Below are 22032 nucleotides of genomic sequence, written 5' to 3'. Positions count from 1 at the left end.
ATTTCCGTTACAGACAAACAGACAAAATTAGACGATTATATAGTAGACTAGTTGGTGGCCCGATTCTAACGCATCAGATATTCTAGAATATGCATGTCCACGTAGTATAGTGCAATACCACGTAGTATATTTCCCAGCCACGTAGTATATTGCCAAACCACGTAGTATATTGCCCAGCCACATAGTATATTGCCCAGCCACGTAGTATATTGCCCAGCTACGTAGTATATTGCCCAGCCACGTACTGTAGTATATTGTCCAGCCACGTAGTATATTGCCGTCACGTAGTATATTGCCCAGCTACGTAGTATATTGCACAGCGACGTAGTATATTGCACAGCGACGTAGTATATTGCACAGCGATGTAGTATACTGCACAGCGACGTAGTATATTGCCCAGTCACGTAGTATATTGCCCAGCTACGTAGTATATTGCCCAGTCACGTAGTATATTTCCCTGTAACGTAGTATATTGCCCAGTCACGTAGTATATTGCCCAGTCACGTAGTACATTGCCCAGTCACGTAGTATATTGCCCAGTCATGTAGTATACAGCATAGAACCACACAGTATATTGCCCAGCCACGTAGTATATTGCACAGTCACGTAGTATATTGTCCAGTGACGTAGTATATTGCACAGTGACGTAGTATAGAGGACAGAGCCACGTAGTATACAGCACAGCCATGTAGTATACTGCCCACTCACATAGTATTTTGCCCAGCCATGTAGTATAATGCCCAGACACGTATGTAACAGGTTAAAAAAGTTAAAAGCCCTTGTAGTCCTTTCGCCTGTGTGTGGTGCACGCGGCAGCTTCCGGTCCCAGGGTTGGATGAGCGCAGGACCTGTGATGACGTCGCAATCACATGACCGTGATGTCATGGAAGGTCCTTCTCACATACCATCCTTGGCCCCGGAACCTGCCGCTTGCACTGCCGAGGAGAGGACGCGACGACGGAGGGTGAGCATCAATAGTAAAAAGTTGGGAACACACAGGGTTAATAGCAGCGGTTACGGAGTGCGTTACCCGTGGCATAACGCGGTCCGTTACCGCCGGCATTAACCTTGTGTGAGCGGTGACCGGAGGGGAGTATGCGGGCGCCGGGCGCTGACTGCGGGGAGTAAGGAGCGGCCATTTTCTTCCGGACTGTGCCCATCGCTGATTGGTCGTGGCTGTTTTGCCATGACCATTCAACGACTTAGATTTCCATGACAGACAGAGGCCGCAACCAATGAATATCCATGACAGACAGACAGACGGAAGTGACCCTTAGACAATTATATAGTAGATACCCGATGCGTTCGAATCGGGCCACCATCAAGTATTCATATAAACATTGGTGCCTACATTTATGTTTTAACCCATTGGACACACTGCCATTGTTTTCTCTTGTCTTTATTTTAAGAGTCAAAACTTTATTAGTCATCTATCGTGTATGACGGCTTGTTTTCTACAGGATGACTTATAGTTGTCAAAGACACCATTTATTTTACCATATGATAAACTTAAAAACGGGGAAAATTTTTATTCTCTCCCTTACACACTGTCCTCCATGTTGTTCTCTCCCACAAAGACTGTCCTCCATGTTATTCTCTCCTTCACAGATTGTCCTCCATGTTATTCTCTCCCTCAAAGACTGTCCTCCATGTTATTCTCTCCTTCACAGACTGTCCTCCATCTTATTCTCTCCCTCACAGACTGTCCTCCATGTTATTTTCTCCCTCACAGACTGTCCTTCATGTTATTATCTTCCTCACAGACTGTCCTCCATGTTATTCTTTCCCTCACAGACTGTCCTTAATGTTATTCTCGCCCTCACACACTGTCCTCCATGCTATTCCCTCCCTCACACACTGTCCTTCATGTTATTCTCTCCCTCATAGACTGTTCTCCATGTTATTCTCTCCCTCACACACTGTCCTCCATGTTATTCTCGCTCTCACAGACTGTCTGTTAGGACTGGCGGAACGCACCAAATAATAATATTAGAGAATATGAGGTGCGTTTGCAGTCCAGGGTCCACCGTGCAGAGATGACACCTGCTGCTGAGTAATGGCGGATGGATGCTTGCTCACACTTGGGTTAGACCTCACCCAATGTGAATGGAAGTGAACTCTGTTGCTTCACAGAGTCGCCGTAAATACGCTATACCCTGTTAACAGTCACAGGGTGCAGCTGAAAGACACTAGTGGGATGCCTATGAATCACCCCCACTAAACTGGTGATTGGACGCGCTCTGACCCTCCTGGCTTTTGAGCCCGCACCTAAGGATGCCCTGAGTCAGATGCTGAGTCCAATCAGGAATTCCCTCCCTACACTGACTGGCTGTCAGGAAAGCACACTGATTGCGCACGGTGCCGTACAGGCGGGCACTGTGAATAGATGCTGTAACGTGTGCTAGGTGTGCAGGTAGCACTGTCGGGCGCTAGGTAAATTCCACCATTTGCGAGCAGTCATCAACACAAGGAATGGGAATGATTAAGGAGCTTTCATCCATCTACAGACATTCATCTACACACACACGTTATCAAGTTTATACTAGCGCATGGCCATGCGAACCATTTATAGCTGTAGTCTCAAGGACATTCCTAGTGGTACAATAGAAGCTGCTGCAGGACCTGAGCATGTGACCCCCGACCTCCAATGAGAGGTCGTCCAGTGGGCATGCTCAGTATAGGAAAAGCAGGACTTAGTCCCTGAAACACCTGCTCGCTGCTGATCAGTGCTGGCTACAAAGGCAGAGCCTGGAAAGGCAGCAGTAACCAAGTGCACAGTATCAGCTTGAGCCAGATGCTGGGACCGACGTCTCCGCTGAGCAGGCTCCACTGTGGTTGGAGGAGAATGGGAGACCACAGCAGACATGGTTCGAGATTCCCCCTGTGCAGCGACGGGAACTTGACTCCTAACACTGTCCTCCATGTTATTCGCTCCCTCACAAACTGTCCTTCATGTTATTCTCTCCCTCACAGACTGTCATCCATATTATTCTCTCCCTCACACACTGTCCTCCATGTTATTCTCTCCCTCACAGACTGTCCTTCATTTTATTCTTGCCCTCACAGACTGACCTCCATGTTATTCTCTCCCTCACAGACTGTACTCCATGTTATTCTCTCCCTCACAAACTGTCTTCCATGTTATTCTCTACCTCACAGACTGTCCTCCATGTTATTTTCTCCCTCACACACTGTGCTCCATGTTATTCTCTCTGTCACACACTGTCCTCCATGTTAATCTCTCCCTCACACACTGTCCTCCATGTTATTTTCTCCCTCACAGACTGTCCTCCATGTTATTCTCTCCCTCACAGACTGTCCTCCATGTTATTCTTTCCCTCACAGACTGTCCTACATGTTATTCTCTCCCTCACAGACTGTCATCCATGTTATTCTCTCGCTCACACACTGTCCTCTATGTTATTCTCTCCCTCACAGACTGTCCTCCATGTTAGTCTCTCCCTCACAGACTGTCCTCCTTGTTATTCTCTCATACACAGACTGTCCTCCATGTTATTCTCTCAAACACACTGTCCTCTATGTTATTTTCTCCCTCACAGACTGTCCTCCATGTTATTTTCTCCCTCACAGACTGTCCTCCATGTTATTCTCTACCTCACAGACTATCCTCCATGTTTTTCTCTCCCTCACAAACTGTCCTCCATATTCTCCTCTCCCTCACAGACTGTCCTCCATGTTATTCTCACCCTAACAGACTGTCCTTCATGTTATTCTCTCCCTCACAGACTATCCTCCATGTTTTTCTCTCCCTCACAGACTGTCCTTCATTTTATTCTCTCCCTCACAGACTGACCTTCATGTTATTCCCACCCTCACAGACTGTCCTCCATTTTATTCTCTTCCTCACAGACTGTCCTCCATGTTATTTTCTCCCTCACACACTGTCCTCCATGTTATTCTCTCCCTCACACAGTCCTCCATGTTGCTCTCTCCCTCACAGACTGTGCTCCATGTTATTCTCTCAAACACACACTGTCCTCCATGCTATTTTCTCCCTCACAGACTGTCCTCCATGCTATTCTCTCCCTCATAGACTATCCTCCATGTTATTCTTTCCCTCACAGACTGTCCTACATGTTATTCTCTCCCTCACAGACTGTCCTCCTTGTTATTCTCTCCCACACACACTGTCCTCCATGTTATTCTCTCCCTCACAGACTGTCCTCCATGTTATTCTCACCCTCACAGACTGTCCTTCATGTTATTCTCTCCCTCACAGACTATCCTCCATGTTTTTCTCTCCCTCACAGACTGTCCTTCATTTTATTCTCGCCCTCACAGACTGACCTTCATGTTATTCTCTCCCTCACAGACTGTCCTCCATGTTATTCCCACCCTCACAGACTGTCCTCCATTTTATTCTCTTCCTCACAGACTGTCCTCCATGTTATTTTCTCCCTCACACACTGTCCTCCATGTTATTCTCTCCCTCACACAGTCCTCCATGTTGCTCTCTCCCTCACAGACTGTGCTCCATGTTATTCTCTCAAACACACACTGTCCTCCATGCTATTCTCTCCCTCACAGACTATCCTCCATGTTATTCTTTCCCTCACAGACTGTCCTACATGTTATTCTCTCCCTCACAGACTGTCCTCCATGTTATTATCTCCCTCACAGACTGTTCTACATGTTATTCTCTCCCTCACAGACTGTCCTTCATGTTATTCTTGTTCTTGTATATGTGTGTAGTTTATTTATGATCACTGATTGGCCGTGCCCGGCCGGCCTTGACCAATCAGCGACGCGGGATTTCGGTTACAAACAAACAGACAAACAGAATATATATTTTTGTGATTTCATTTTTTTGTATTGATTATCTATTAGAGATGAGCAACCTTTTCAAGGTCCTGTTCAGTTCGATTTGCCAAACGTTAAGACGTTTGCTGAATATGCTCACCAACGAATTTACTCGAACCACCTTTAAATTCAATGGAAGGCCAAACCAAACGTATTCACAACACCTTAAGAAAAACAAAAACTTCTCAACAGCTAAAATTAGGGGCAGACACCATGAAAAGAAGCATTAATTGACCAACAGTAGAAATTTGCAAATGGCACAGCAGCAGTCAGCCATGGGCTTTGAATTGAAATTTCAATGAGGACATGGTGGGTAAGGGAGCGGTGTAAGCATTCTTACCTGGGAGCTTTTATACCTCATGCAACACATACAAAAAAATTTTCAGGCACACTGACATGGCACAAACATCAGTTTCATACAGTAATATTGGTAGAAAAGTGTAAGGAAAGCAACACAGGTAATTGACTGAAAGTAAGTGCAGGCCTGTCTGAGAGACCTACTTACATGGGCAACCCACCAGATGGAGACCCAACTTGGAGTCTCCATAGTTAAAAAAATTATTGTCACACACCACTAAAGTGGCATCAGTTTCCACGGAATAGAAATATTATAGGCCTCTGACACACCTTCCACCACAGGCAAACCATCATATGGAGACCAAACTTCGAGTCTCCACATTTAAAAAAAATTATTGTCACACACCACTAAAGTGGCATCAAATTCAACAGAGTAGAAATATTATAATAGGTCTCGGACAAACCTTCCACTACAGGCAACCCACCACAAAGGGACCTAGCTTCGAGTCTTCACAGTTAAAAAAATTGTTTAGAACATCATCAGCAGTAGCCACAGCAGACACAGAAGACAGGACAAAGGTGTCACAGACTGCAATAATGCGAGATCAATGCAAAGCAAATGATAATGAATTGAGGGTTGAGGGAACAAATGAAGATGAATTAAGGGTGGGGGAGAGTAAATAATGATGAATTGAGGGTGGGAGAGTAAATGATAAATTGAGACTGTGGGATTGAGCACAGCAGATGCTAATAAATTGAGGGTGGGGTGCAGCAAAAGATGTCAAATTGAGGGTGGGAGAAAGCAAATTATGAATTGAGTATGGGGAGAGCAAATAATGAATTGAGAGTGGGTGTCGGAGAGAGAGAGTTCATGACATAATGAATTGGGGAGGAGTGGGGCATGTAAATATAATGAATGGAAGAGCAGGAGATACATAGTGGGGGGCATTGAAGATGCAGGAATGTGACTGGTAATGAATTGCGTGGGAAAAGTGGCTTTTTATGTGACTGGTAATGAGTTGCGTGGGAAAAGTGGCTACATATAGTTAGTGAGAGAACATTGGAGGATTACAATTTATATTTAGAAGGGTGGGTTGCATAGTAAATAATTGTATATTAAATTGTGGGTGCATGTCTGTATTCAGCCTCGCAGTGTAGAAGGTGGGCAATGTGCTCTGGATGCGGTGCTCTAGATAACTGTTATTTTATGCAGAAATGATTCCTGGCTGGAAGAAGTGATGGCCGGTCTGCACTGGATGAAGAAGAAAAGCGAAGATGAGGGACTTCAACAGGAGACGTCACCGGTGAGTGAATTTGTTACCAGTACACTTACACTATACACTGTATACTATATACAGAGCTCCTGTTTATAATGTCAATGGTGATCTTTGTATTACCTGTACACTATATACAGTACATTGCTCTTGTGTATATTGTCACTGGTGATCCCTGTATTACCTGTACACTATATACAGAGCTCCTGTGTGTAATGTCACTGGTGATCCCTATATTACCTGTACATTGACACTATATAGAGAGCTCCTGTGTATAATGGCACTTATGGAAATATTAGTATTGTGTTTTTTTTATTAATGATCAGTATTGTAGTATTCGGTCATTATGTGGTGGTAATTTGTCATCTGGTTATGGTGTGGAGGTATTTGTTCCTTGTACTGTATGTGGTATTATTCAGTGACTATGAGGTGGCAATATGTGGTCCGGTCATGGTGTGACAGTATTTGTGCCTTTTATGTAGTATTATTGTTCATTTTAAAAAATGTATGTGACACATTCCCTTAAATAAAAATAAATATAATATACCTAAAAAGAATATTAGATATTTTAAGAAATGTTTAATAGGTGAGAGTAGAGCCCAGCGAAAAGAGACTACCTAGTTGTAGTGGCAGCTTAAAAAATATTTTGGCCAAAACAAAGCTGCTGGGTTATATCCAGTGGGGAAAATAAGTATTTGATACACTGCTAATTTTGCAAGTTTTCCTACATACAAAGAATAATAATTTTTATCATAGATGCACTTTAACTGTGAGAGACAGAATCTAAAAATAAAAACCAGTAAATCACATTGTATGATTTTTAAATAATTTAATTGCATTTAATTGCCTGAAATAAGTATTTGATCACCTAACAGCCAGCAAGAATTCGGGCTCTCACAGACCTGCTAGGAGCCTGCACCAAACAGGGGGAATCAGATATTGGCGTACTATTAAGCCCGTTGTCAGAAAGGAGTTAGGAAGCCCTCCTACTCTGCACCCATAATCTGTACTAATTGCACCTGTTTGAACTTGTTACCTGTATAAAACACACCTGTCCAGACACTATTAATCAAACTCCAACCTCTCCACAATGAACAAGACCAAAGAGTTGTCTAAGGACACAGGGACAAAATTGTAGACTTGCACAAGGCTGGGATGGGCTACAGGACAATAAGCAAGGAGCTTGGTGAAAAGGCAACAACTGGTGGCACAATTATTACAAAATGGAAGAAACGCAAAATGACTGTAAATCTTCATCGTCTGGGGCACCATCCAAGATCTCACCTCACGGGGTAAAGATTATTCTGTGAAAGGTCTGGAATCAGCCAAGAACTACACAGGATGACCTGATGAATGATCTGAATAGAGCTGGGACAAGAGCCTCAAACATTACCACTAGTAACAGACTATGCCGCAATGGTTAAAATCCTGCATGGCATGCACGGTCCCGCTGCTCACACCAGCACATGTCCAAGCCCATAACAATCATCTGGATGATCCAGAGGAGGCATGGGAGAAGGTCATGTGGTCAGATGAGACCTTTTTGGTATCAACTCCACTCACCATGTTTGGAGAAAGAAGATGGATGAGTACAACTCCAAGAACACCGTCCCAGCCATGAAGCATGGTGGAGGAAACATCATACTTTGGGGGTGCTTTTATGCAAAGGGACAGGACAACTGCAAAAATCTTTAAAGGGAGCTGAAACTCAATGTTGCCCATGGACAGCCCTGAAACCTGAAATATCTGAAGAAGATCTGTACGGAAATCTCTGCTGCAGTGTATGCAAACTTGGTCAAGAACTGCAGGAAACGTCTGACCTCTGTAATTGCAAACAAAGGTTTCTGTACCAAATATTACGTTGTTTTTCTATTGTATCAAATACTTATTTCATGCAATAAAATGCAAATAATTAATTATGTAAAAATGATACATTTGATGTTGCCAGTATCGGGCCCTGAAATGTCTGGTGGCAGCCCTATGTGTAAATTATAAAATGTTATCATACCAGGTAACCAAGCACTGGGCAACAATCTCCCTTTTTACCTTTCTCCAGGAGATGCTGGGTTTCGGAACTGCCTTGACTTCACAAGACAAATAAACCTGAGCTCCGGTTACATTGTGAATCTTTTTAGGTGCAACTGTAATCACAGGAGCTAAAAGGAAGATACATAACATTATTAAGAGGACACATAATGATACATAGACTGAATTTCAGTCTTATTTTACAGATGACTGTTGATTATGAAAATCTGTGTAAAAAGAAAGAAAAAAGTGTCTCTGCAAGCAACAAAGATGAAGTAGGGCTAAAATGGGAGATCAGTAGTGACAGGCAGCATCTACTGCTGTTTGCCAAGTATTAGTCATGATGAACTTCACACAGCAGAAGTAATCTGTTCTTGTGTTATTATAGGAGCTGAAATTCCCTCTATGTTTTAAGCTGTTGGTAACCTCTATTTACAGCTTCACAGCTGTGTATATGCAGTGAGAAAACAAAATATTAATTCTTCACCCTGTTAATGTAATGCTAAATCATTGCTCATGGGAAGTGGATGTTATGGTTTTACAAGCAGAACAGCTGTATTAAATGTCATTTGTCATCCAGTTTCACAATGCAAACTGTATACATTAGTAAATAAATCTCTTATACCTCTCTTCGAAAAAGCCATGTCACAATGGCTCTGAATAACTCTAAAATTAAGTAAATTCAGATAAAGCCACAAATACTGCTAAAGGATAATCCTCTTTACACCTACCAATCAGCTGTTCTTGGGGCTGGTGGCGGCCGGATGTGCTCAGTTGAGGAGCTCTATAAACTGTATAGTGGCGGTAGCGAGTTACTGCAGATCCACCCCATTCCAATGAATAGAGGTGGAAGTGAAGTACCCAACCATGACCACTGTAGAGTTCATGGAGCTGTGTAGGTCCACTCCTCAACAGAGCTCATCTAGAGGCCGCCAGCACCAAGGATAGTCAATCGGTTCCAGGTATCGCACCCCCACCGATCTGATACTTTTGACTTAACCTAAGGATTGGTCTTCAATATAAAGTAATGGGCAAAATCAACACGTTTGGCATCCCTGTAATCATACAAGGACTAGAAATAGGAAAAACCCAATGTGGCTAAACAAAGAAGTAAGACAGGCAATTAACAGTAAAAAGAAAGCATTTGCACTACTAAAGCAGGATGGCACCATTGAAGCTCTAAAAAACTATAGGGAGAAAAATACTTTATCTAAAAAACTAATTAAAGCTGCCAAAAAGGAAACAGAGAAGCACATTGCTAAGGAGAGTAAAACTAATCCCAAACTGTTCTTCAACTATATCAATAGTAAAAGAATAAAAACTGAAAATGTAGGCCCCTTAAAAAATAGTGAGGAAAGAATGGTTGTAGATGACGAGGAAAAAGCTAACATATTAAACACCTTCTTCTCCACGGTATTCACGGTGGAAAATGAAATGCTAGGTGAAATCCCAAGAAACAATGAAAACCCTATATTAAGGGTCACCAATCTAACCCAAGAAGAGGTGTGAAACCGGCTAAATAAGATTAAAATAGATAAATCTCCGGGTCCGGATGGCATACACCCACGAGTACTAAGAGAACTAAGTAATGTAATAGATAAACCATTATTTCTTATTTTTAGTGACTCTATAGCGACAGGGTCTGTTCCGCAGGACTGGCGCATAGCAAATGTGGTGCCATTATTCAAAAAGGGCTCTAAAAGTGAACCTGGAAATTATAGGCCAGTAAGTCTAACCTCTATTGTTGGTAAAATATTTGAAGGGTTTCTGAGGGATGTTATTCTGGATTATCTCAATGAGAATAACTGTTTAACTCCATATCAGCATGGGTTTATGAGAAATCGCTCCTGTCAAACCAATCTAATCAGTTTTTATGAAGAGGTAAGCTATAGACTGGACCACGGTGAGTCATTGGACGTGGTATATCTCGATTTTTCCAAAGCGTTTGATACCGTGCCGCACAAGAGGTTGGTACACAAAATGAGAATGCTTGGTCTGGGGGAAAATGTGTGTAAATGGGTTAGTAACTGGCTTAGTGATAGAAAGCAGAGGGTGGTTATAAATGGTATAGTCTCTAACTGGGTCGCTGTGACCAGTGGGGTACCGCAGGGGTCAGTATTGGGACCTGTTCTCTTCAACATATTCATTAATGATCTGGTAGAAGGTTTACACAGTAAAATATCGATATTTGCAGATGATACAAAACTATGTAAAGCAGTTAATACAAGAGAAGATAGTATTCTGCTACAGATGGATCTGGATAAGTTGGAAACTTGGGCTGAAAGGTGGCAGATGAGGTTTAACAATGATAAATGTAAGGTTATACACATGGGAAGAGGGAATCAATATCACCATTACACACTGAACGGGAAACCACTGGGTAAATCTGACAGGGAGAAGGACTTGGGGATCCTAGTTAATGATAAACTTACCTGGAGCAGCCAGTGCCAGGCAGCAGCTGCCAAGGCAAACAGGATCATGGGGTGCATTAAAAGAGGTCTGGATACACATGATGAGAGCATTATACTGCCTCTGTACAAATCCCTAGTTAGACCGCACATGGAGTACTGTGTCCAGTTTTGGGCACCGGTGCTCAGGAAGGATATAATGGAACTAGAGAGAGTACAAAGGAGGGCAACAAAATTAATAAAGGGGATGGGAGAACTACAATACCCAGATAGATTAGCGAAATTAGGATTATTTAGTCTAGAAAAAAGACGACTGAGGGGCGATCTAATAACCATGTATAAGTATATAAGGGGACAATACAAATATCTCGCTGAGGATCTGTTTATACCAAGGAAGGTGACGGGCACAAGGGGGCATTCTTTGCGTCTGGAGGAGAGAAGGTTTTTCCACCAACATAGAAGAGGATTCTTTACTGTTAGGGCAGTGAGAATCTGGAATTGCTTGCCTGAGGAGGTGGTGATGGCGAACTCAGTCGAGGGGTTCAAGAGAGGCCTGGATGTCTTCCTGGAGCAGAACAATATTGTATCATACAATTATTAGGTTCTGTAGAAGGACGTAGATCTGGGTATTTATTATGATGGAATATAGGATGAACTGGATGGACAAATGTCTTTTTTCGGCCTTACTAACTATGTTACTATGTTACTATGTATAATGACCTAGAGTATCATATTACCAGATCATTTTTATGATGCAGTGAATGTCTGGATCACAGGTGTTGGTGTGGTCCAGCCGGCTTGGAAGCGAATCTGGAATCCTTTTTACCAGGTGGGGTTAGAAGCCTTCCTACTAGTGCTGCATTGTAATCCCTTGCTGTCTTAGGCCTCACACAAGGTCCTCACGTTTCTTCTCTGTCCCCCTTGTTGGCAGAACACTACCCATAGGACAGGTAACTAGGCCAGGGCTCTATTCTGCTACTGTGTCCTCAGGTGTCAATGGTGAACAGGTAATCTGCTGTTTTCCAGTTTCTGCAGTGGGGCTTAGAGTTACCCCCACAACCTGGGTCATCCTGCTACCAGTATCTGCGCTCAGCATGGAGGAAGCCCAGTCGCAGCTTCTCTCTCCAGCTCTCAACTCTCCTTTGCTCCTTTCCCTCCTTCACTGTCTCTACAAACTGTTCTGTTCTAGTTCCTTCTAAGAGCTGCAGCACCTCTCGTGGCTGCACAGCCCCCTCTTTCTCTCTCAGACTCTCACCGTCTGCTTCCATGTAATGCCAGTCTTAGTGAGTCGGGCCCTATGTTTTTAAAAAAAGTGGCTATACTTACAAGATAAGATGCCACCTAAAGTTCAAAATAGACCCACATCATAGTTTTGGCTTCTACCACAAGGAGGTCATGGTGTTTGTTACTCCCTTCGATTCCACCCCTTATTGGCTATGCATGCGGTCCCACTTTAAAATTTCCAAAAGTAACTCAGATTAGTTAAGCAATGTTATAGTCTACGTAAATACATGATTGGGTTTTTCTGCTGAAAATTCCATGGTGAATTTCACTGCAAACACATTGTCATAGCAGCAAAATCCAAAAGTATAAGATTCAGATTTGCTGTGGATTTCATCCATCAACCTTTTGGACCTGCATTAAAAAAAAGTAATTCTAGCACATAGATTATTAAATGGTCTCGCTGATGTACATGTGTGCTGTATCCACGTAACGTCTATACAAAGAAATGCATCTAAAAAAAATAAAGGATTCTTTACAGTTATAGAACTAAGATTATAGAATGTCCTACCAAAAAAAGTGCTGGTGGCTTATCTATTAATAAACGGCACTGGGGGTTATAAATAATCAAGAAATATAAAAAAAATTGTAGAATTGATGGAGAAAGTTTGAACTTCAGAGACCTGTATCATGTAACTATGTAAATTGGTGAATCACTTGATGGCCAATGTATGTCACTGTATACTGTAGTGCAGCGGTAGCACACTTATGCAATGAGGAGGCCGTGACCCAGCACAGTTCCAACACAAAGTCTCTTTAATGCGGTTATTTCACAACATTAATATCCAATTCATACAAGTATGTACCATTAATGTCCTATTCACAGCACTAAATAGTACCAGGTATCCTCCGGATCGCAGCAGGGAACCATATCCTCTGGATTGCAGTCATTAAACACACCAGTCCACCTCTGACCAGTTGCCGTGGGCGACTGCACCACTGTGTTTATGTCTCTTTACTCACAGCTTTACCCATTATGTAAAATCCTTCAGTTTACAGTCACTAAACACTCCAGTCCTCCTCTGACCAGTAACCATGGGCGACTGTACCGCTGTGCACGCTGTGGGTGCCAGGCATCTCAGCTCCCCTGGCTGCTTGGCTCCTCTTGCCTGTGTTGTCTCACACAGGAGCTCTGCAGAGCCAACTGCTCTGCCCTCTAGCATACACTAGACTGATACTGACACTGACTCTGACACACCCGAACCTTCTACTTCAGAGATTTTAACTGGGATCTGTGGCCTTCAGCCACATGGAAAACCCAGGCATGGAATGAAATGGACTGCACGCCTACCATCCTGCAGTCCACCTCAAAATACAAAAACCCCAGAGTAGGTTTTCCCAACTCTGCCTTGAACACTAACATGCCCAAGACTAACACTTATTTTCAGTCTGCATTACAATCACAGCTATGCCTGTGACTGCAATGCACTCTCATGGCCTCCATACACCTCCGTGCACATCCTGGGGAGAACACACAGCGATCCCTACCTGTGTCACTGCCTCACAATACCTATACACTTGCATCCAATGGAGGCTTCTTGTGGAAGTACACGTTGTGCAGCCCAAAAAATAATTTAAAAAGGTGTAACTACTGAATGTAACTAGTCACAATAGTCCTCACATGAGAGCGAATCAAAGAGCATAGACTCTACATTGGTACACTGCCTTTCAGCCACAGCACAAGCACAATATCGGAATATTCTGCCATTTGATTGAGAACAATTTTGGTAAAATTCACACTTGAGTTAATAAAATACAGCAGCAATTCAAAGCATGAGTTCTAACAGCAATAATGGTGACCTGCTACTGACACAGAGCATTCAAATAGGCTAAAGTCTCATACATGCAAGCAGAAAGAACAATAATGTTATATACTCAATGAAACTATAGATTGCATCAGCATCACTTTTATTATTGCTATATAACAATGAACATGAATGGCACCCTCTACAGATATGGGAAGATGTCAAATATATAGACCGTATATAAGAAAAGAAAACTTCCAGAAAAAGATACCACAAATGTGCATACTTTCATGGATCAATGTGTCCGATTAAAGCGCTGTACTTAAAACCGCTATCTAAATTTTGTAATGGGAGAAAGTATAAAGGCAAAACCCCAATCTGAGTTTTGGCAGACCCTTCATCTGGGGGTTGCACTACACTCCCTGACAGAAGTTATGATGCTTATCCATGTTATGTAAATACAAGCTTATAACCTGACGTTAAATTCATCTATTGGTTGTATAAATTATTCTTTTGAAAGCTGAAACCCTCCGAAATGTGGTTTAGGTTACGAAAATGAATTGGCATCAATGCAGAAATATTGATCAGTTAATGGACATATTACATAGAGTAACATATGGACACATATTTACATAACATGGATAAGTGACATAACTTCTGTCAGGGAGTGTATGATTGCGAGACTGTCCAATCTCTTGCCAAAAATTGCCAAATCATGTTAGAGTCAAGACAATTGCAAAGCTGTTGTGTAACTCTACCTTTATATACCTTTATATAGGGGCAGCACGGTGGCGCAGTGGTTAGCACAGCAGCCTTGCAGCGCCGGGGTCCTGGGTTCTAATCCCACCCAGGACAACATCTGCAAAGAGTTTGTATGTTCTCTCTGTGTTTGCGTGGGTTTCCTCCGGGCACTCCGGTTTCCTCCCACATTCGAAAGACATACTGATAGGGATTCTAGATTGTGAGCCCCATCGGGGACAGTGATGATAATGTGTGCAAAACTGTAAAGCGCTGCGGAATATGTTAGCGCTATATAAAAATAAAGATTATTATATACGCCTTTCCATTGTCCAACTCACGAATGATCCTACTACCTAGTGGGCAGAGGGTATGTGTCACGGGTGTGTCAGATGCAACAGACTGTCGCTCTGCGTCTGGTTGCAGAAGGTCTCTGAATTTGGCATTACAGACGTCTCCTTAATCCTTCTGGTTTTTGGACCCAGCGGTAACCTCCTTCCGACTCTAGTTGACACACCTGCACCTGGGTGTTTATAGAATCTCAGTCTGCTTCAGGGAGTCACCGGTGATACTCACATTTTCCCCTTGTGAACGCTAGCAACTAAAGCAGTCAGAGCAGTCAGCTAACTTCCTTTCTGGAGCTCTTGGAGGATGTTTGGCGTTACCTCTGAGTCTGCTCAAGCTATGTTCATTCCCCTTGTCTACCTTTTTGTCTTTGGCTTACAGTGGGGACTGACCAGTGCACATCCAACCCCCTCCCTATCCAGGGCCTAGCTCTAGGGAGATACAGGGCTTAGGTTTCCTGCTCGACGATTGGTGAAAAAATAATTTTGGGATGGTAGGGCAGGTAGAGTGTTATCAGATCTGCCCAGGGGTTTCCACTCACCCTTTCCCTAGTGTCTGAGCTTCCTTCCCCTCATCCCTTCGTGTTGCACTTAGTCTTCCCACACTGTGCTTGACAGTATGATGACATGAATTCACTGTGTCTGATGAAAGAACAAGTATATTTACATGGATTTCTATTTAAGTAAGCTCACCCCTGCACTCATTATGAAAAACTATATAAATTATTAATTAAACAGTGAAAAAGATATCAAGTTTAGTCTTAATACAATGTGGTGACTTTTATGTGATAGATACACATTAGTATGTGGCAAATGTTATACATCTTTTTATTGTTGTTATTATTCTTAGTTCTTACTATTATTATAGGCAATCTGTTACCAGGTTTTTGCAATGTAAACAAAGACCAATTTGATGTAGGGGCAGAGACCCTGATTCCAGTGATGTTTCAGATATTGGTCTGCCTGGTGTAGTATTGATGAATTTATCAAGTTTTCTCTGTTGCAGATCTAGTAGATCTTGGAATGCTGAGCTCTGTATAACCCTTCCCATACTTCTGATTGGCCGCTTTCTGTGCACACTGTACTTGCACATAATGCTGCTAATCAGTGGTGCGGGTGGGGTTACATAGAGTAGGAGGACCAAATGGCATAAGACAAATAGTCCTCAATTGATAATCTCCTGATAATAAAATATTGATTTTATTGAACCTACAATAACTAGCCCATTAAGTGAAACATTGCATTGTGGTGTTCTTAGTTGACTACTTAATTTCACACAACAAAAAAGGCTTATATAGGGCACTGGTCATACACAGGTAGTGCACAGTGTCTGGCTTAGAGCCTATTAGGGACGCCCATGCTATTCCTCCTACTTAAATAAAATACAAACTGTCACCCAAGTGCCAAATGCTACAAAAAAGAAGAGCTCAGCAGGAACACTCCAACTACGGGCCAAGAATCAATTTAATGGTTATCTGTACTTGTTATTATATTTTACTCTAATATATTGTGGTTATAAATTATTATATTTTTACGTTATTAAACATATTATAAACCAGTATTAACTAAAAAAGATGAGATAGTAAATTACAGTTAGGGTAGAAAAATAGAACAAAAATCTATAAATAATAAGAAAAACAGTGTATGATTTGCCAAATATCAACATCTAAATAAAAGGCTTCTTAAATAATGATTGTATGATCATAAAGGTGCATAAAATAGCTAAGCAAACCATTATTGGTGACCCCCTGGTACTTATCTATTATAGTGCTGAATTACAGTGGCAGTATGGCCTGTCCATGTATGCACATGGAATAATGAGCAATCCAAATAGGAGCAAGGAGCCCCACAGATAATTTGGCAGCTGCAAGAGGTCACATCATTTTTTCCCAAATAGATGGGAATGAAAGAAAGACCATCTGGTAAAAGACATGCCTTCTGTTAATTTACCTCTGAAACAAGTATATCTGCATCTATAACAGACTAATTGGCTGTGCTGAAGACGATGCAGCTCACACAAATCCCTAAATTATTCCCCCTGAGACAGAGCATTAATGCCTCAAAAGTGTCTGCTTGCCCCCTTTGTTGTCTGCATGGTTCTTTGAAACCAACAGCAATGTAAGAACATCTGAGATGTCTCCTAGAAGAATAAGATAGACAGACAGACAGACAGACAGACAGATAGACAGATAGATCGATAGATATGGGATAGATAGATAGATATGGGATAGATAGATAGATATGAGATAGATAGATAGATAGATAGATAGATAGATAGATAGATAGATAGATAGATAGATAGATAATGGATAATTATAGACAGATAGATAACAGACACAGTATTCAGATGATAGATATAATATACAAAGATAGATAACTGGTCAACAGCATTTTTGGTGCCAAAGATATTTCATCGAATTTAGGGTAACTTTGGGGTGCTGATTCTGAATATGTCATCAGTTTTGCCAGATTGGCTCAAGTTTTTGAGATTTTTGGTATCTTATTTATAGCACTTGTTGGTAAATGCGACGCATCATCTCATTAATTTCTTTGGATTAGTACTTGAACTGAGCAGTTCTCAATATAGTTTTGTGTTAATTAGTGTTCTAAAAGTTTGTTCATAGCTTGATTTTTGCACTAACTTTATGTTGTTGTCTGTTTTCCAGTGAAAAGCATGAACTCATCAAGAAGAAGTTGTCTTAACGATCCAAACTCATTCTGTTACATTTGTGGTGAATACACACTGCCAAAACATAGAAGAAACATAACAGACTTCGTAAAAAAAGTGTATTTTGCCTATTTTGGGGTTATGCTTGGGGACCAAGCCAAGTTTTGGGCACCACACATAGTGTGCAAAGCATGGATCGAATTATTACGAAAATGGAGCAAAGGACAAAGAAAAAGCTTCAAATTTGGTGTTCCAATGGTGTGGAGAGAGCAAAAAAATCATCATGATGACTGTTATTTCTGTGCAGTGCAAGTGCAAGGATTCAATAAGCATAAGAAACGAAAATGGGAGTAACCTAACATGGAATCTGCAAGAAGGCCTGTCCCTCATTGTGAAGATGTGCCTGTACCTGTGTTTACCATGTTACCTGACCTTCCCCCACCTGATGATGATGAAGTGTGTATTGGCAGTGTGTATTCACCACAAATGTAACAGAATGAGTCTGGATCGTTAAGACAACTTCTTCTTGATGAGTTCATGCTTTTCACTGGAAAACAGACAACAACATAAAGTTAGTGCAAAAATCAAGCTATGAACAAACTTTTAGAACACTAATTAACACAAAACTATATTGAGAACTGCTCAGTTCAAGTACTAATCCAAAGAAATTAATGAGATGATGCGTCGCATTTACCAACAAGTGCTATAAATAAGATACCAAAAATCTCAAAAACTTGAGCCAATCTGGCAAAACTGATAGCATATTCAGAATCAGCACCCCAAAAATACCCCAAATTCATTAAAATATTTTGGACACCAGAAAATTTTTTTTTTTTTGTTGACCTGTGTAATAGATAAGATACAATAACCTATATACCAAGCCAACAGCCAATAATTGTACTGCTGATCAGAGGATCACTATATAAGGGTGCAAGGATGTGTAGGAAAGGTTCCATGCAGGAATAATGAAAATCATATCAGAAAAGGAGCACTGACAACAACCGAGGTAGTAAAGGTGAAAACTTTTATTCAAATGACAAAAAAATGCATAATATAAAAGCAATAGGGAAATGACAGTAGTAAGCTGAAAAAATGAAGGAACAACAGATATGAACAGACAGAAAAAACGACAGGTAAAGTGAACATTTATAAACATATAAGTCTATGCAAGTGCTTTGTGCAACAAAGTGTGCCATTTAGGAAGTGCGGCACCCCAGGGTCCTGGTCATCGCAGTGGTATAAAGGGAAGCATCAGTTATATCAATTTGTTTCATAGCATTTCAAAAATTTGTATGTCTTTTGCTAACCTGCAACTGTTGTTTTCTTTTCCCAGTACTGGATTTAACAGGGGAAGCGGGGTGCGGCGCCCCAGGGTCCTGGTCGTCGCAGTGGTATTGCTTTCCTCTCGGGGAGAGTGATGCTACGTTTGAAGGCAAAGAAGGATAACTGCATCCAGGTATCACAAACATGCAACACATTTCACACTCCAGGCCATCAGGGGGATCTCATGCTCCTATTTATTAGGTCACTCCCCACATAGGTAAAACTGGTCACCTGTAGGGAAAGTTAGTTAGTTGCTGGCTGGGCTCAGCTCAGTTAGTTGGTTCCTGGCAGGGGTGGGATCCTGTCAGTGAACGAAGGAGAAGGACACGGAGATGTGCATGCCCTCAGAGCTGCAGCTCCTAGAAAGAGGCACACAGAAGGCAGAACTGTATTGCAGCGAGCGTGAAGGAAGTAGTAGCAAAGGAGTGGATACCAGAAGGGGACCAGCCCTACACAGGCTGCCTCCTTCTGAGGCGCAGAAGCCCGGTAGCTGGAACACCGAGGGAGTAACGACCTTTATGCCTTGCTCCAGAGACAGGCAGGACAGCTAATTTCATATTACCTGTCCGCCCTACACCCAGGAGGCACGGTGGCAACCTTTGGAGGCCGGGGCGCGCTAGAGTCCCTATAAACAGCCTTTAGCCACCAGTCATACGGGTTTGTCCTATCTTATATGGGGGACAGAGAGAGATACATTACATCTGTGAGGACCTTATGTGAAGCCTTAGGCAGTAAGGAACTACAACACTGCAGCACAAGGGAAGGCTACTGATTTCCACCTGGACAAGGGGACTCTGGACTTGCCTCCAAACCGGCCGGACTCTGCTTGCCCTGTGATCTGGTGCTCTGGACTGTGGATGCTGAAGTCTTCAGTAAAGGTAAAGAGACTGCAACCTTGTGTCCCCGTTCCTCACTGCGCCATTTATCATTCACCATCTATACACTTGGAAGCCCTGGGGATACACTTCACCTGTGGGAAAGTATACCATCTAGCTGCCATAACATCACCCCAGCGGACCCCTTAAAGCAGCCTCGGTCACCCTGACCGAATACCACAGGTGGCATCATGAACACAAACTTTATCTCTTTAAAGACCTTTCCCTTTTATACGGACATCCCAGGGCCATGGACTGGGTCAGCCACCGTGACATCCCCCTGTGAACCGCAGGACCCGGTACCGAGTACCCCACAGCCCCATGGGGGCGCTCCAGTAGTATAGATGGAAAATATATCCAAAGATAAAGGTACATTGAAGGCACATGGAAAGTCCATGGAGGCTAACAGCCACAATAGAAAGAAGAGTGCAGAGCAAAAGATCGTAACAATAAAGTACATGTATGCCTGAAGGGTTACCTGTTAAATCGTGCTGCCATCCACCCCAACGCGCGTTTCGGCATTGTGCCTTCTTTCAGGGGTATATTGGCACATGTCCACACTGCCAAAAGTACCAATACCTGGTTTTAAAACAACAGTATCACTGTGCTTGATTTGTCAGCAAACTCACCTGACCTTTGTCAAGAGGCAGAAGAGATACACCAGATTCAACAATGCAGAAGAGCTGAAGGCTGCTATCAAACCAACCTGAGGTTCCATAACACCTCAGCAGTGCCACAGGCTGATCGCCTCCATGCCACGTTGCATTGATACAGTAATTAATGCCAAAGGAGCCCCGACCAAGTATTGAGTGCATTCACTGAATATACATTTTGGATTTTAAAAACATTTTTCAAGCTGGTGTTATAAAGTATTCTAATTTACTGAGATAATGACATTTGAGTTTTCATTGGCTGTAAGCCATAATCATCAACATTAACAGAAATGAACACTTGAAATAGATCACTCTGTCTGTAATGACTCTATATAATATATTAATTTCACTTTTTTTATTGAAGAACTGAAATAAATTAACTTTTTGGTGATATTCTAATTTTGTGAGATGTACCTGTACTAAGTAGAGCCTGCCTATGGGGGTGCATTATACAATATAGAGTCTGCCTATGGGGGTGCATTATACTATACAGAGTCTGCCTATGGGGGTTCATTATACAATATAGAGACTGCCTATGGGAAGTGCATTATGCTATATCGAGGCCTATGGGGAGTTCACATACTATATTGAGGACTGTCTGGTGCATTATTCTGTATGGAGGCTATCTAGGGGGCCATCATATAGTGTGGGGATTACAGTGAGGGGGCCATCATAGTATTGGAGCCATCAGTTTGGGGCAGAGGCGTAGCTAGGGGTTCAGCTCAGGGGGGGGCGAAACATGTGAGTGGGCCCCTCAGGGCCGGCTCCAGGTTTTCGAGGGCCCTGGGCGAAAGAGTCTCAGTGGGCCCCCCCTTTAACACATACCCCGATTTATGATGCACTGATACGGCAGAGAAATGTATAGTACAATGCCAGATTTCACTTCTTACATGAGTGACAGCTATTGTAAATTCTGCAGTGTATATATACAGGAGGAAAGGTGCTGTGCAGTGTATATATACAGGAGAGGTGCTGTGCAGTGTATATATACAGGAGGAAAGGTGCTGTGCAGTGTATATATACAGGAGAGGTGCTTTTCTGTTTTGAGTTTTTCTATGAAACAAAGACTTTTCTACATAAACAACGTTGTTTGGTTTTGCAGCCCCAACAGATCTGTGCTACAAAGTAACAGACGGCTCGGGCATTAATGAGGGACCTGATGCTGAATCCTTTCCACAAACCCTAATGACAACTTACTCAACTAATAAATACACTAAGGGAAAATGACAATGTATTACAAAAGAAAAAAACCCCCCATAAAAAGTTAGATACTTTATTAGATAACAATAATTAAGGACATAAAGGTAAAAACCTCAAAAAACCCTATCTACTCCATCCGTTAGTCCTACAAGGAAGAGGATATAATCCCCTACAATACACCCTAATATATACTGGTAGAATACCCCTATTAAGCCAAATATAAATATATATGTGTGATTCGTGATACCAAATAGCAGCTATAAGGGTGTATTGATGTAAGTGAAAATATCCCTCACAGCTACAAAAAATAAACCTAAGAGCTGATGCTACCTAGATGCGGAGGTTGGCACCCTAAAAGAAATAGCGAGAATGGCGCCCCC

General features: G+C 42.2%; 1 protein-coding gene across 1 annotated transcript in view; it reads right to left on the bottom strand.

The window, feature by feature from the left end:
- The window catches only part of IGFBPL1 (insulin like growth factor binding protein like 1), a 115478-nt gene that overhangs the window by 23374 nt on the left and 70072 nt on the right, over positions 1-22032 (bottom strand). The window contains exon 2 of the mRNA XM_069766638.1: positions 8439-8548. Coding sequence (XP_069622739.1) covers positions 8439-8548 — 110 coding nt within the window. The remainder of the gene's footprint in view (positions 1-8438; positions 8549-22032) is intronic.

The sequence above is a fragment of the Ranitomeya imitator genome, chromosome 1 (assembly GCF_032444005.1).
Source record: "Ranitomeya imitator isolate aRanImi1 chromosome 1, aRanImi1.pri, whole genome shotgun sequence".
NCBI lineage: Eukaryota > Metazoa > Chordata > Amphibia > Anura > Dendrobatidae > Ranitomeya > Ranitomeya imitator.
The sequence above is the reverse complement of the archived record's forward strand: the minus strand, read 5'-3'. Positions and strand labels throughout refer to the sequence as shown.